This window comes from Elephantulus edwardii, unplaced genomic scaffold (genome assembly GCF_000299155.1).
Source record: "Elephantulus edwardii isolate Elephantulus edwardi_28Jun2011 unplaced genomic scaffold, EleEdw1.0 scaffold00028, whole genome shotgun sequence".
NCBI lineage: Eukaryota > Metazoa > Chordata > Mammalia > Macroscelidea > Macroscelididae > Elephantulus > Elephantulus edwardii.
Window position 1 is genome coordinate 2,640,981 of NW_006399778.1, and position 17,377 is coordinate 2,658,357.

Sequence of the window (17,377 nt, forward strand, 5' to 3'; positions counted from 1 at the left end):
AATGAATGAATGGAATTCCAAAATCTCTGTAGATGTTCATTGAAATGAAAAATAAACAACCTAAATTTAAAAAAAAAAGAGATAATGACAAAAACAAAGCAATTTTCTTATTAGTTTCCAGAAGGAGATCAAAGTGGAACAATGTGTAAAATAAAGAACTTAGAAAATTTTTCAAAAAAAAAAAAAAGACCAAGGAAATCAGAGCTCACTAGTAGTACATACTAGCTAAAGTGGTTATATTAAAAAAAGTTAACAGTCTTTAGATAATTCACCAATAAGGTAATAGTACTTTTATTCCAGTGCCATTTATGACAACTGAATTTATGTAGTTATTTATGTGATTATTTGCTTATATTTTTCTGGGAGCCCTGGTGTCCCTGGGGTAAGAAGTTTTATACTGCCAAACCAAAAGTAAGCAATTCCACCAGCTCTGAGGGAGAAAGACAGGTTTACAGCTTCTGAAAACCCATCGGACAATCTCTAGGAGTTGGTTCTGACTTGACCGTACATAACAACAAGAGAAAGTAAGTCATAGAGGCAGCAATTACTAATGCTATATTTTTAGTATAAAGCCTGATACACTGCAGAAACTCAACAATTACTTGCTGAATTTAAGCAAATGCCATACAGTTGGTACTCAAAGGCTGCTCAAAAATTATTGTCTTTAAGATTTCTCATACTGACAACTAAATATATATATATATATAAATATATATATAAATATATAAATCCACTGCCATGAAGTCAATTCTGACTCAAAGAGATACTGTAAGACAGAGTAGAAGTGTCTCCTAGGGTTACTAAGGCCCTATGATCTTTATGGAAGCAAACTGCATCTCTGTCCCGTGGAGCAGCTTGGGGAATTACAAAACCAGACTTTCAGTTAGCTGTCTAAGGCTTAACCCATTGCACAACCAGGGCTCCCATTTCAGCAACAGAACTGGGTAAGTAAGTGAGCTGAAAACATTTTATCCTGAAAATTCTTGTGAAATGTGGTATTATGATCAAAGTCTTTTAAAAAACCCACCTCTTAATGGTATTAAAGGAAGACAGGTTAGTATGCTACATCCAAGCAAGTGCTCAAAAATTTAACTAAATAATGTACTGGTGACCTTTTTATCTACATAAGGTGATAAGGATAGATACCAGAAAAAGGCACTTTCGTCCACAAACCATGTTCCAGTGTTTCTACTGAGGAAAAGATGCTTGGTGTGACTAGACTACAATCCCAACTGAGTAGGGCAGTTCTTTTAACATCTTCTGCCCTGAATATCTGTCATTATTTATCATCAAATGATAGGTAAATTCAAGAAATACATGGTAAAGGAAGAGTCCCACAACCTCACAGAGGTTCCTATAGGAGGATAAATTCCAACTTTTCAGTAAAGACACTATTCTAAATCTCACCTAGTTCCTCTGACCTAGATTCTAAAACACTCCTCCTTCTTCCATATTAAACTGCTTTACAAGTTAACTGCTCCAAAAATTGAAGGGGTAGGAGAGGGAGGCAAAAACTGCTCCTAGACTTACTTGATTTCTTTTGAAAAAAACTTTCATTCCCCTGATAATTTTTATTTTACCTTCAATTTCAAACTTGAGCTGGTTTTAAATGAGTTATATAAAAAAGATTCAAAATTTCTCTAAATACATGGTTCTGGCAGTCATTCCTGCTATACTAAAAAAATTTTCTATGACATTAAGCTGGAGGAACTTGTTTTACATGCAATTGGGGATACCATTTGTCATCACGGTTCTACAGAAATCCAATCAAGTAATGTATTTTGATAAGACATCAAGCAGTAACAGCAATACCACTGTGTTTATTTAATTAATTTCTAGAAACAATTTCTCAAAAATATCAATTCTTCACTAGGTTTCCCAAAGTCCATTCTAAACTAGAAAAGGCACAATTAAGTAAATAAAGAATAGCTCAGATCATAGAGCACTTCATTACTGGATACCTCCAAATTCTCAGCATGTCTCCGAAGAAGAAATTATCTGGTAAAATTTCCAACTCTTTACAAAGCTTCAAAAGTACATAGGTACCAACCTCTTCTACATTACTGTCTTGACAAATGTATACAGGGGACCCTGGCTTTGTGTTTCATACCAGAAATACATGGGACCAAATAAAAGATTTTTCTAAAGTCTATTGTCTCTCTTTATGTGCAATTCTTGGCTAGTATAATCAAACTGGGATGGATATTTTTCAACTATGGAAACCTAGGTAACATTTAATTAATTTTGACACACAAACATGCATCTATTCTGGCTCATATACAGTTTGAATCTACCAGCTGCTCCACTGAAGAAAGAGGCAATCTCTTCCCATGTGATTCCCTGCCTCTGAAAACTCACTGGAGGTTAATTTACGGGTCAGTCCCAATTTGATGGTACATAACAACTGTTCTGAGGTTATCTTATTCCAAGTATAAAGGATTTCCCATTAGTGAATGTGTCTGAGTGTGGCTAAGTTCAACTATCTAATTTTATTTTAACCCAAAATACCATAATGAGACCACATACTGGTCACTTGAGATTTTATGTAGGGGTTTTAAAGATGCCAACTTAAAACTGCACTGGGAGACGGTACACGCACACAAAAATAATAATAATAATAATAATAAAAAACCCAAAAAACTACAAAAACTGCACTGGGAAAGGCCAAGTATTCAAATTACAAACAGGAAAGGAAAACAAGAAGTACCACAAATCTGCCCAGGACCAATAGAACCCCAAAGCAAACTGCAGAGGGCTAAGAAACTATTTTCAAACCTAAGGGAGGAAAAAACCCTAATGGGAGGAAAAAAGAAGAGGTAGTGATCATTTAAGAACTTCTGTTTATTAGCTGACTAGAGAGCTTTGGTGGCTTAGTGGTAAGAATCTAAGCAGTTCGAATCTACCAGCTGCTCCACAGGTGAAGGATGAGCAATCCCCACTCGACTAACTGCCTCCAACAATCAGCTGGAGGATCAGTTACAAGTTGGTTCCAACTCAATGACACACAAGAACAACAACAAAGGCACTTCCTGCCCCTAGTTAACCAAACCTTTCTAACTTAAGTATACACTAAGAACAACCTCCACTGAAAAGTTGTTGCTTTATGCACTGCAATTCCAGAGGTACATGGTTCAAATTCACCAGATGCTCTGCTGGAAAAGGAGGGGCAATCTCCTCCTATACTAGTCAGATCCAATTTGATGGTACATATAATAATAATAATAATAATAAAAAATTAAAAAGTGTTGCTTTAAAAGTAGTACATATTAATTATGTCCCCAGTTGTTTTGGGTTTTTTAAAAAAACTAACTTTGGTTTCGTTAAGGTACTGGGGTCTTAATACGCTTTGCTTTACATTTTACTAATGTACAGCAATGTATTAAAAGAAAGTATGAAAAGGAAAAACAGGAAATAAAGCTAAAAGGCAGATAGATGATTGAGTTAAAAACACCCCACCCCTACTATGACTCCCTACTGTAGGTATTTCATCTGTATACAAACATCATCAAAAACACAGATCAAACTGTCAATATACATCTTGGAAGTCACTGCTTTCATCACAGCTAGGTCATAGTGATCAAGAATCCCTGTACTAGGATACTTATTTTTAAATAGGAAGGATACAGAAACATTGTATTTTCAGCAAGCCTAATAAATAACAAAATTAACTGTACACTAGGTCTTTGTGGAGCTCATGTTTATCATTTCTATTAACTTCTCCTTCTGTGCCAAGGCAAATCCTTATTAAGTCAGTGAAAAGGGAAGGGGCACACATATTTCAAACACTAGACTATGGCACAATTTGGAAGAAGTTCCTCAGGTAATTTTAATATACCCTGGTATATACCAGAACCTCAACACAGTTCAAATCCATCAGCTGCTCCACAGGAGAAAGATGGGCACTCTCCTCCCTTCAGATGATTTACAGTTTCTGAAAACTCACCAGACTGTCTGCTAGGAGTTGGTTCAGACAATAATAAATCTGAGTTCTGATATCACAATTATGGTGGGGGGGCAGTTATTAAAAAACATATCGTTGAGTCTCTGCCAGAGCTCTGGGACCAGTAGATATAAGTGGAGAATTTGCATTTCTTTAAACAGGACTCAGGTGAAGTTGACTCTGGTAAACCAAAGACCATACTGAGGACCACTATCCATCTCTCAAACTAGAACAAAAGAATTTTAACAAAATGTTATTGTAAAAATGACTATAACTCAGATGTTAAGATATGAGTTAGCATTTAATTCAGTTACAGCCAATACTGCACTTTATTTTATATCTCTGTCAACCTGGAATAAGAGTATGCTAGAATTTTATTTCAGCTTGCAAGATTAGTTTTTTTTAACTATACATTTGAGAACACAGACTCAAAGGAGTTAAGTAGTGACTTGCCTAAAGTCATACAGCCTAAAGGTATTTTAAAGCTAAGCTTCAGAACTATTATGAAACCTTGTGAGATGTACTTAACCTTTACGTGCTCACTTTCCCCAAATGGAAAATTAAGACAATAATTTCTGCCTCTCTTGTGAGTGATCCAAATTCTAGAAAGTATAATTACTATGCAAATATTGTTCATAATGCAAGCCACTCTCATTCAGATCAAAGGGAAGGATTCCTCTGTCTACTTGGAGCCTGAATCCCCCACCCCTGAAGTGGAGGTGGTCTGAGGATCAAATGCTGCCAGTTCTCACCACTGGGATCATAAGATAGTTATAAACCAAGTGTCATGGTCATTCATCAGAAACCTAGAACGATAAAGCCCTAAATGCGAAGGACCAATGGAACCAAAATCAATGCATGTCAGATTGTGACTAAAGGCTCATTTTCAGTCTTTTAGGCCATGTAACAGTTCCAGGCTGTTGCAAAAATAATGTGCCAATAAGTCTTAGTGTTTCAATAGGTTTTTTTTGAGGAGGAAATTTGGGATTTTTCAGTGCCATAACTCTGGAATAGCAGGAAAAGCTTGGTTCAAATCCCAGCTCTACCTTTTTTTTCCTTCTTTAAATTATTTTTTTGTGTGTGTACCACCAAAAGGGATCTGACAGGTACAGGAGAGATTGCCCTTCCTTCTCTAGCAGAGCATCTGGTGGATTGGAACCACATACCTCTGGGATTGCAGTACAGCTTCTTGCCACTAGGCCACCAGAGCTCCCTCCAGCTCTACTTTTTACTTGTTCTTTTCCCCAGGAAAAGAATTTTATTCCCTCAATTGTAAAGTGGGAGGGATAACTGAACCCACCTCTCACAGAATTGTGTTGTGGTCCCCCCCCCCTCAGAATTTTGAAGATAAAATAAGGAAATTCATGGAAAGAACATGAATATGCTTGGCACAAATATTCAGATGGATATTAATACCTACTCACAGCATGCCATCATTTAAAAAGCCAACTTTTGGACCCAAAAACGTTGTGAATAACCTACCTACAGAATTGCTCCCTAAAGTCCTCTACAGCAGAGGCAATCCCTGGATTATAAAAGCCTCCCAAACCTATTACATTAAAAATTCAAGGTACAAACAGTAATTTGTAATAATAAGTAGGCATCAGAACTGTATTGTTAGAGGTGTTTCACTTTATCTGCAAGTGCTTTAATGTTACTTTTATAAATAGATAAACACACAACATACTAGACAATTAACTGAAGGTAGAGACAGATACAAACTGACATTATGTTAGAATACATTTAATGTTAGGAAAACACACTGACACTATCTACAAAGTCACGTAAAGACAAACTTAGAAAGAACTCATAACTCAGGGATTCCCTATACTGTTCTTTATGGTGGTAGTTCTCTCAGATTGCTAAATAGGTAAAAAAGTTACCATCTAGACAGGAAAGTCAGGTTATCCAGACTTGAATCAATTAACAGTTTCACTCTCCCAAACTAATGCTGGACCAACCCATGAATTTTACTATCTTTGTTGTTCAAAGGGCAGGAGAGAAAGCCATCTGTACTTGCTAGAGAAGACTTAGTAATAAACAGCAACTAATTCCCAGCATTTCTGCCCGGGTGACCTGTTCCCCACGGACATCAGAAAGCAGTTAACAAGGGTTACCCCAGAGAAAAGGGAAATCACTGAGCAAGATGAGTCCAAAGGCATATCTGTTTCCTCCAAAAGGAAGCACCCAGCATGCTGCAGCCTTTAATCCTCTACCACGTGGCTAAACTCATGCTCTTCTTAAAGTCAAAGTATACCAGGCACCAGCCAGTTGAGAGTAAACAGCTGGGCTCAAATGCACTCATGCTCAGAAAGTAAGTTGTGGCCTCAAGGAAAACAGGCGGCAAAATAAAAATGTCATGCATATAGCAAATGGGTTTTTAAATGACTGACATCACATCAAACTTCCTTGCTGCTGTCATGCTGGTGCTAGATCTTCCCAGAAGGAGAAAAACGTTCCTTTTAAGAGAGATATCAATAAACAATCAAGTTGAAAGCTAACAAATTTAAGAGGGAAAAGCATTAAAAAAATAATTTTGGCTGCTGGTGATAAGCCATGGAAAATCATGAATGTGCAAGTGCCAAGCCAGGAGGAAGCCTAATATCTAGTAGTGCAGACACAGAAGTTACGGAGCCATAAGGAAACCCAAGGGCAAAAGGGGTGGAGGATGGGGGGAGGCACAAGGCATATTTCCTCTTCACATGGGTGGCAATTCAAAACAGGGCTACAGCATTCTGGACTACAGGGCACTGTCTAGTGCCCAAAGCCCTTATATTCAATATCAACATAACTTCCAGGAGGGCGACAAAAATCTGTCCTGGATTACTGGGTGATTTCTATTATGTACCATAACCAACACTAAGTCAACATTTTGAGGATCAAATTTCCTACTCTACAGCATGCTGGAATGTGTTCTTGGCTTCTTCCTATTCCAATCCACTCTTATAAAATGTAGAAACCACTGGGAAATACTCAACCTGTCCTGAGACTATCTTTCACCTATGCACAAATGACTAATAAAAACAAACAAAAGTTCATTCAGATGTGGTTTTGCATTCAATTAAAAAAAAAACCTATCCATTTAAAAATGGAAGCAGAGATCCAATTTCATGAAAGAATATTCAAGGTGGGTCAATGCTCACTGTAACATGAATTCCTCTAAAATCTGGGGTTGGCTAAGAAATCTATCTCAAATCTCTAAACACCTGCTGTTCATGGCAGATGAACCATCATGCCTAATTCTGATCCACATTTACAAAATGCCAAAATGGGAAAGAAAAAAAAAGTTGGAAGAAATATTCCTAAACTAGAATCTCTATGCAAGACTCCACATCCCTTTACTGGAACAGTGTAACAAACACATCCTTCTCTTCTAGGTATAAATACTATAGGAGCCTGGTATCAAACAGTATTATTAATGGTTACACATTCACTTATGGCCCCAAAGTTGTCCCAGGCTTAACTACACATGGGCTGGGTAAAAGCGAACAAACAAACAAAAACCCCCACGATTTCAGACTCTCATAAGGAATAAGCATGTGTTGCAGCATTTATGGGTTTCTCTACCACAGCCACCTAATCTAAAACAGTATTAAAGGCTATTTTTATGAACAGATGGGCAAATGTGCACATGTGCAGGCTTATCCAACTCATCAACCCTTGATATAACGTCTGATCCAAACAACACAGCTTGAGCACACGTCCCAAAGCTTCTGAAATAACAAGAGCATAAGAGTCCCAACAGGTACTTCAGGACTCTTGTATTTAAGAAGCCAACTAACTGCCAAAAAAGTCAAGTCCAGGCTCTCCAACCAATGAACCACCGTCACTACAGAGCTGTCCAGGGCACACAGCTCTGAGGTGACACGACCTTCCAAAAGCAAAATTACTACAAAAGAGCCCCTGAATTGGCTGAGGACTTGGCAGTCTGGACCAATGGCCCCATATAACCACAGGAACCACTAAGTTCCTGAAATTACTTTCAGGGAATTTTATGGGTAGAGTCAAAATTCTCAAAGACACTGGAATAGTGAGACAACTACAGGTCTGTGGTTGAATGTGTAATTTGGATTAAAAAACACCCACAGAACTTTACCCTTCTTGAATATTTAACTTCACAAATCACCTGCTAAACAGCTGTCTCAAGTTAACCCTGCTTAACCCTATTTCTTATTCTTGAGTTCTTTCCGCCTATGTACTTAAATTTGATCTATATGTATTTATAAAACAGTTTGCAAGTGTTTCAGATGTTTGTCCATAAAAATGCTTTCACAAGAAAACAGTGTTCTTCTGAAGCAGATATTGCTTCTATATTTTAAATTCTCTCCTAGTACCTGGGCATTATAATCACATAGGTCTATATACCACTCCTACTTAGATCTCTGGATCACCTTGACATAGAAACAATGCCTTCAATAACAAGTTTGAGATTTTAATATTCTCACCACTACCACGCTGAAAATGGCCTAAGCAGTAATAGGAAACCAATGTCACTCCAACGGATTTTTGGTTTTGTTTTAAAACAAACTGATAGTCTTTGGTTAAGTCAGCAGAACCAAAAATTATGGTTAGGGCCATAATTACATTCATATCCCCTGCTACTAGAGAAGAAAAAACCAAAAACCAAACCCACTGCTGTCAAGGCAATTCCAACTCAAGCAACCCTATAAGCATGGAGCAACGGTCCCATCGTGTTTTCAAGGCTATAAATCTTTACAGAAGCAAACCGTAACATATTTCTCCTACAGAGTGGCTGGTGAGTTCAAAACACAAGTAGCTACGTCAAAAAGACACTGAAGACTCTGGTTTAGAAAACATTTCTTTTGAAGAAAACTGGTATTTGTAAATAGATTTAAGTTTTTGGTTTGTTTTTTTTTCTAAGAGGGTCTTTGAGAGATATCTAGGCCAAGTAACATAATTCATCAGACAATGTTCTACATCCTACTGTAGCTGAGTAATGAGCAACTGGGGTCTTACAAAGCTTTCAAGTCACCACTCAAAATAGAATTATTTTTCTATTTCAGTCCAGAACAAAGAAGAGTGATGAAAATCAAGGACCCAAGGAAACAATTAGTCCAAAGTGTCAATGGACACAAGAATCACATCCTCCACTAATCTGAGACCAGAAGAATTAGATGGCGACCAGCTACTAAAACAAACTACAATAACTGCAACAAAGAGATCCTGCATAGAGTGCAAGAAAAATGTAGAAATAGAAAATCACACACATACAAAAAAAGATCAGACTTGTTGCCCTGATAAAGACTGGTGGAATATACATCCCCTTTAACCGAATCCATTCAAAGATTACCTTTCAGTCAAACAATAGGTCTATAACGTGGGCAATAATACCTGTGAGGAACATGTTCCTCACAAACCACTACAATGAGAATTTGCCCAAAAATAAGTATCAGAGGGCAGGAAAGAGGAGTGAGTGGAAACAAGAAATACAAGGAGAAATTATTAAGAGTGCTGATATATTGAGGAGACTGGAACTAAGCTCACAAAACCAAGTATGTATAAATTTTTTTAAAACTAATTTGCTCTGTAAACTTTTACCTAAACCACAATAAAAATGCTTAAGAAATAAAAGAGAGATTTCAAGAAGATAAATTTGGTCATTTTACAAGACCACCAAAGCAAAGTACCACACATAACTCACTGCTGTCTAGTCAGAACCAACTCACAGCTGACCTTTTGGTGGGTTTCCTAGGTTGCCAATGTCACAGAAGACTGCATTCTTTCTCCCTCAGAGGACCTAGTGGATTAGAACCACCAGAGAGACAAACCTTTAGGCAGCACAACTCCTGGAGTATGCCATGCAGAGGAGAAAATCAGATTATCCACAGAAAAACTCTCTGAATCCTAAAATGGCAATCTCAAAAACAAGGATTGACTCGACTCACATAATCCTTCACACAGGATTTACTGATTTTCCAAACATCTGAACTTACTATATAGACTGAGGAACTTGAGAGCATTAATATTAACATATAATCGATAAATGGAGGTCCAATGAAAAGACGTAAAAGTACATTCAGCCCTGGGTTGTAATACTAAAAGCCACCATAGAAGACAGACTACTACTGAAGTTGCAGTATCTGTCTTCCACTTTCTGGTATCTCAAAACTGCCATTGAGTACATTCCAACTCACAGCTAACCTCCATCACATTTCCAGGCTATAGAGCTTTATGAAATGAGAATGTTAATCTTCTTCCTCCAGAAAGGGCTGTGAATTTGAACTGCTCACCTTCTGGTCATCAGCACAAAAAAGCATTAAGTCACCACAACCCCTTCCAAAGTTTCACAGACCAAGCTTTTAGAGCACAGTTGCCTCACTATTGAAACATGGGGCCTTCTTTCCAAACTTCTGTTTACTTTCACTCTGAAAATGCAATCTATTTTGGACTGGACTCCATGTGCTTTGAATTTAGCAGGGAGTCAGGACCACAGAAGCTTCACTTCTAAGGCAACATCTTTCCACTTCAAATTTTTTTAAGTCACTTATCTTCAAGCCCTTGCCCTCCAACAGTACCCCCCCCCTTCTCCCTATCCTCAAATCTTTTCTGCAATACTATTTTATTTTAGCACATGAAAAGGAACTAGCATTATCTTTGCTTGAAAACTGTTTATTAATTTGCCTGTCAAACATTCTATAGAGCCATTTACATCTTACTACAGAAACCTCCTGGGTACATATTGACAGCTCAGCAAGTATTTACACAAAGCTCTGAAACATTTGATTCCTTCAGAGAAGAAACTGCAGTGCCAAGCAGAGAATTATCAAACACCTTTCCTTTTACCTTCCCTTCTAGATGAAAGCTTCCCTCTAGCCTATCTCTAATATGCTTAAATTATACTTCTTAAACTATTAAGCCATAGGGAAGAAGAATGGAAATTTAGGTGTGCTGAAGAGAAAGAACAGCACTTCCAGGACCCTTGTATAAACTGTCAAATACTGGTGTTTTGTTGGTTTTTTTTTTTTTTTTTTAAAGTATACGATAAAGCAAATCAAGTGAAACTGACCCGGAGATATTTAGCTTTTCTTGTTCCAAACTCAAGAAACTTCTGCTCTTCCCTAAGCAAAATTTACAGGGCAAGTCTGGACAGTCAGATTACAACTGCCCAAACCAGACTTCAACCTGTATGATCACCAGAAAAAGACTATGGAGAGCTTAATGCTACCTTTCCCCAAGCCCAGAGAAGAAGCAGTGTTAATGATGAACTTATAAGTATCTACTCCCACCTCATTCCCAAGTGTAAAGCCTCCTGGGGATTCTGAAGCAACTATTTTTCAAGTCCTGCTTTAACAAAGTCTCCCTAATTTTTCAATTACTGTTTAGTGTTTTAAAACTACCAGCCAGGTGGAATGTCTAACAACAAAAAGATCAACAGTTTCAAAGATAACAGTCTAGTGGGGCTGTTCTCTAAGAGCCACAGACTAATGTGGTTCTCAACTGTTCAGAGTTTGTTCCTGTGAATCCTCAAGAGAAACACAGCCTGAGGTTCCCATAACCCAGGGGAAGAAAGATGGTCTTGGGACCCCAACAAATATACAGAAAGGGGCTGTCTTCAAAACAATCCAGGGCACAGACAGCTGTGAAGTATCCAAGAATAAGAAAGTCATGCAGTACCAATTTGATTTTCTCTGGAAAAATCGAAAACCGGATAAAAAAATGAAATCCAGATAAAGTGAATGACTTGCCTAATGCCACACTGCTCATTCCAGAGTGGCAGTATAACCCCAAAGCCAAGATTCTTCCTCCTCCCTCCTCTTGTGAATCCTGTGCATTACTCCTAATCACTGTGCCACACACAACTCAGTGTGTACCAGTTATGATGACCAATCTAAACAAGGAAAATTGAGGGGAAAAACTATGGGAATTAGAACTCTATTTCAGAGCCCAAGGTATCATAATAGCTCACTGGCAGGAAAGAACTCTTTAGTACCAATTTTTTTTTACTATTATATTTTAACCATATTTACATGCACGCTTCAGTTGCTTTTAGAGTTTAAGCATTTGAAGTCAATTAATACCGCCTTGTGGGAACTACAATGAGAAAGAACACTGTCCATAACATTTTCTTAGCTTAGTTCTACATTTGAAAAAGTTTACCAACCTCCTTGAAAAAGGCCTATAGTAGGTATCACACCCAACAGGAGTTAATCCAACATATGAATATTTAATGCAACCCAAGACCTCTTGTTACAACAGGTACTATATGTCATGGTTATTCTGTGTGACGCACAAAGGAAAGAATTTAAAAAGTCATTTCAGGGACTGATACACACTAGGTTCATCTTGGTCCTAGTCGCATTCTCTCTTCTTGCACTATCATTCCAATCCTCAACATCCTCAGTTCATGGACATGCAAGAAACATGAAGCTCACACAACTAAAAAGCATCATCTCAGTGTTGTTTCCCTAGTCCCTCCTACTCGAGGGAGTTTCAAGAGTCCTGTATTTCAGCCAGCTCAGAATTTTTGCCAGTAGGCATTCCCATATAAACTCAGGATTCCTATGTTTGTTTCTCAAGAGTCAACAGCCAAATTTCTACCATGAAAATGCTGCTTTTACATATTGTATGCCATTTTAACCAAAAGATGGGCAAGCGCCTCCTAAGTGATTTACAGCCTCTGAAAAAAACATGCTGGAAGTTCTGCAATGAGTTGGTCTGACTCCACAGCAATGAGAGAGAGAAGCTAGATGGGTGGCAGGACGCCACAATTAAAAGCATAGGGACAAAGATGACCTAAAGCTATTTCATCACTAGCAAGATTCAACACCTTGACAGAACACTTCATGAAGATGATGACAATGGAAAAGTTTTACTGGGATCATCTCAGCTTCTACACATAGAAAAATACATAGCCACAATATACATGCTTACTTAATCTTTATTTCATAAAACCCCTAAAATATCGCTGTTGATTCGGAATGACTCATAGCTGACTCTCCAGCAGGTGTTCAGAGACTATACATCACACTGAAGACTGCCCCTCTTTCTCGTGCAAAGCAGCTCGTGGATTTGAACCTACTGCCTGCCTTTGGGCTGCTAGTACAACTAACTCCTTAACAACTAGGCCACTAGAGCACCAACAAGAATCAAATGAGAACAGTACCATCTTTAGCTGTGCCAATAAAATCTCTGGAAAATATCAATATATTCTTAACTCAGGACTGAGATAAGGAAAGGAAACAAAAGGCACTATTATGTAGGAATACTTAATAGTAAGGCATTATGGACTGATCAAAGGTTTATCCTTAAGTAGCAAAGAGAAATTCAGAAAATACATCAACCTACAATTCTCGTCTATACAAGCCCACACATTTGAAGTAATCCACAAAATTGTGAGCTACATGGTGTCTTCCACAACCAAATGCTCACCAGCCTACTTCACAGGTCTCATAACTGAGAAGGAAAATGAAATGTGGGGCTGATGGTATTAAAGGAGAATCACAACACTCATACCAAGCACAAACTTCTAATCAAGGACTGTCCATTTTCTTACTATTCACCCAGGAAAGAACAAAACAACAAATTCAGTTTAATGCTTGGAAAACAAAAATCCCTAAACTGCAAAAACAGATTTTAGAATAAAGTTTGCGTGACTATTCCCAAACAAATAGAATTCAAATCTAATTTATTTTTCAAATTGCTTCCCTTAATAATTTTCAAGAAGAGTAAATTATCAGAAAAAAAAAATCCAATCAAACACATATACATATAACCCAGAAGGAAAAGGAAGAACAAGTATAAATTATAGAATAAACTACTGGCAAAAAGAACATTCTGTATTCTAACCCAAAACCTATTCTCCAAACACTAAAAATACAAATCTAAAACTCCCCTATCTTTTGTACATGCAAGATTTAGAGTCAAAGTACAAGTATCTAAGGTTACTAGTCAACAATTTTCAAAATTTCCAACTCAATAGAAAACCAGAAATGCATTTCTAGCATAGGAAGAAAACACAGCTAATTGAGACATCAAAATGAACAAAATCTCTTAGTGGCACAAAGGTACAAGCTACTGCTGAGGGAGAGTCTAAAAGAAGTTTCTCTCCTCTTTAAAAAGATACATGGGTACACAGACTATCCTATATGCCAAAACCTTGAAGGGAACCAATGTGAAGAGTGAATAAAAGCAAAATAAAAGAGTATATAAAAACCCACCTAGAAGTTGTACTATTTAGGCAAATCTTAAGTATCACTATTTACGGTCCCATCTTTGTAGCTTAGAAAACAGGATTTTTTTTTTAAAGGACCATATCTTAGAATGCATAGAGAAAAATTGTTTCATCTCTTTTTCAAAGCTCTAAAAGTACATCACAATTTAAAAACCAGCCATTTTGGAACCTTATAAATGATAAATTTTACCAAATCAAGGCTTTAGGAACAAAGCCCTTATCATAATTCTGAAAGACAATGTCTTCTCTTTAAATTGAGCTGCTCTCGAAGTTCAATTAACAAAAGAAAGTGTTAACAAGATTCAACATGTAAACAAAGAATAGGGCCCGCCTTCCTTAAAACCAAACACTTGCACCTAATATGAAATTCTCCCTCTGAAAGCTTCCAATTCTCAAAACTAAAAACACAACAAATTATGTTTTCTTCCATCTTCCTATTAAAATCCCACATTCACTACTCAATAAAATGTCCAGTTAAATAATTTCAATTCTGCAATGCCAACAGGGTCAAAAATACTCAAGACAAATGCGTCTTCAGAGCCATCAAAGAAGTCATTTATACCATCAAGAAAGTCACAAAACCAAAACAAACAGCAAACCCATTGTAGAGAAAAACTCAGCTACTGTTCTAACACACAGAATCTATTTCAGGCAGCATAAAACATAACAAGCAAAATAAATCCAAGGTACAAGCAAAATGCCATTCCCTCTTCTTTTGTTTCAAGCACAATGTAACAAGGGCAGCCTGTCTGGGGCTCTGCTCCTGCTGATACAGTATTGCTGCTTAAACCTCCCTCTCAAGGTCACAGCCAATTTCAGCTCTGGAATAAAAGGCAGATAGTGGTAGCGATGGTTTGGGTTATCACTGGCAGAAAAGCAGAGTGTAAAAGTTTATGAGCTCATCAGGATTGTTGTACCATTACATCAGAGGCAATTATAAATGGCCAAGAGCAGGAGATGGGGAGCCAATCAGATCACAGATAGGATGTCAACCTAAGACCAACTGTCTCCTGGCTTTGACAGAAGGATTTTACCTCCATAATTCAAATCCCAAACCAAAGCAATCTGCACTTACTACTCCAATCACTCAGCTGTTTACCAGCACTTCCAGGGAGAAGCCCAGGCCACTGGGCCACGGAGACTAAGACAGGCGATGGCCAGGGCTGCCCTGGGTGAACCACAGCCGGCCTCTAGATGCCTCTAAGCAGGCCCCTGCCCTCTCTCGAGGACCCCACGAGTCCGAGGGGCCCCTGCTTGAAAATAAGGATGGGGGGGCGGCCTAGAAGAAGGCAGGGGGACAGAGAGGAGCGGCAGGTGAGCAAAAAACCCGTTCAACTCCCAAGCTCCTGCCACGAACCATACCCTTAACCAGAGCCCCCCGCAACCCCTCTCACCCCAGGCCAGGTCCTTCCCCTGCACACTCTGCCTCGCACCCTCCTGAAGACCCCCGGGGTTCGAAGAGAGCAGGAAAAAGGGAGAAGGGGTGCAGACACCTCTGGGAAAGCCCCACACAAAGACTGAAGGAGGGAAAGAGAGGAAGGCAGACAGGCAGCCATTTTAAGAGAGAAGAGCCAGACAATGGCAGCTCCCCAGCAGTGGGGGCCTCGAACTGTGGGGGGAAGCCCACGGCTGTGACCGGCTCCCTGCGGCCCCTCCCCACCCTCAGGACCCCGATTCCCCCAGCCCCCTCCCCACTCAGCCGTGTACCTGCGGGGTCCGGGCGAGTGGCTGGCCCCCGCCGCTGCTCCCTGGGCTCATGGGCGCGTGGTGGCTCCTTTGTTGGGCCCCTCCCGAGGCTGCCGCCGCCGCCGCCGCCGCGGCCCCCCAGCACTGGGAGGCCATGTCCGCTGGGCCCTTGCCGGAGCCCCCGTCCTGGGGCCCGCCGCCGTAGTCGCCCCCGGGGTAGCCCTGGTAGCCCCGGGCCGAGCTGGGCGACGTGAGCAGTTGGTTGAGGGTGGGGGTGGCGGTAGGTTGGGGGGTTCCCCCGCCGGCCGCGGAGGGGCCGCCTCCCCCCATGGCCCCGAAGCGCTGCTGAGCGAAGGACGAAGACGACGAGGAGGCCGAAGCGCTGGAGGAGGGAGGCGGCTTGGAACCCGCAGCTGCCGCCACGCCGGGGCCCGGAGTGCCGCCTCTCGGGGAGCTCAGCGCGTAGGCCTGGGGGGGCGGGGGGTAGGCGCTGCGGTTGGGGTAGTAGGAGTTGTACTGGTGGTTGGGAAAGCCATGGTCGTGCGAGTTCTGCTGGGGCCCCGCGTAGGGCTCCAGGCCCCCGCCGCCGCCGCCGCTCTGCAGCGCTGCCAGGCCAGGGCTTTGTTGTCCGCCATGTTGTTGGTGGAAGACGGCGGCCGCGGCGGCGGCGACGGCGGACGGGCTCCGACCGTAGGGCTGCCCGAAGCCGTAGGCTGGGGGCGGCAGGGCGGCCGCGGCCGAGTGAGAAGGCGCCCCCACCCCGTCGCTGCTGCCGCCACCGCCGCCGCCGGGCGGCTCCGTGAGGTTATTGTTCAGGGCGGGCCTAGGGCCCGCGTTCCCGTTCGAGTTCTTCAGGTCCGGCTCCGCGCTGGGCCCGCCGCTGCCGGCTCCGCCGCCGCCACCCCCATTGCTCTCGGCCCCGTCCTGCAGCTCCTTTCCCAGCGGCTGCGGCGGCCCCACAGCGGGGCCCTCGCTCTCCTGCCCGGCGGCTGCCTTCATTTCCCCGCGCTCGGCCGCTGCCGCCGCCGCCTCGCCCCCTGCCTCCTCCCGCTGCTGCTGCTCCGCTTTCTTCAGCTCCGAGGGCGGCGGCGGCGGGTTACCCAGGCTGCTGGCGGCGGCGGGGGCGACCTGCGCGGCCATGATCCCCGCTGTCTCGTTCGCAGAGAGACCCGGCCCTGTCTTCGTCTTCTCCCCCCCTCCCACCCCGCCCCGGGGCCGAGTCCCCCGGGCTGCCCTCCCCACCCGCCCGGGCGGGCCTCGCGGGGCTCCGCTGCTGCGCTGCGCTCGCTCGCTCGCTCCTCTCCCCCCCGCCCCGCCGGCTCAGGCTCCGGGCTGGCGGCGGCGGAGGAGGAGGCGGCGGCGGCCGAGGCGCCGGCGGCTCAGCTGCTCCCGGCTCTGGAAGCTCGGGACCCGGCTCTCCCGGCTCATTCCCCCCAAGCCCTTGCCTGGGAATGAGGGGGGCGGTGGAGGCTTCGCTCCCCAGGGCCTGGCCCCGCTGTGACTCTCCGCTTTCTGCTGCCGGAGAAAGGAGGAGGGAGGGAGGGAGGGAGGGAGGGAGG

At 41.8% G+C, this 17,377-nt stretch overlaps 1 protein-coding gene across 1 annotated transcript in view; it reads right to left on the minus strand.

The window, feature by feature from the left end:
• ARID1A (AT rich interactive domain 1A (SWI-like)) overlaps positions 1 to 16,958 on the minus strand; it is a 96,227-nt gene extending 79,269 nt beyond the window's left edge. The window contains 1 exon segment of the mRNA XM_006903765.1: positions 15,840 to 16,958. Within this exon segment, the coding sequence (XP_006903827.1) occupies positions 15,840 to 16,958 (1,119 nt within the window).
• Positions 16,959 to 17,377: the final 419 nt, after the last annotated feature.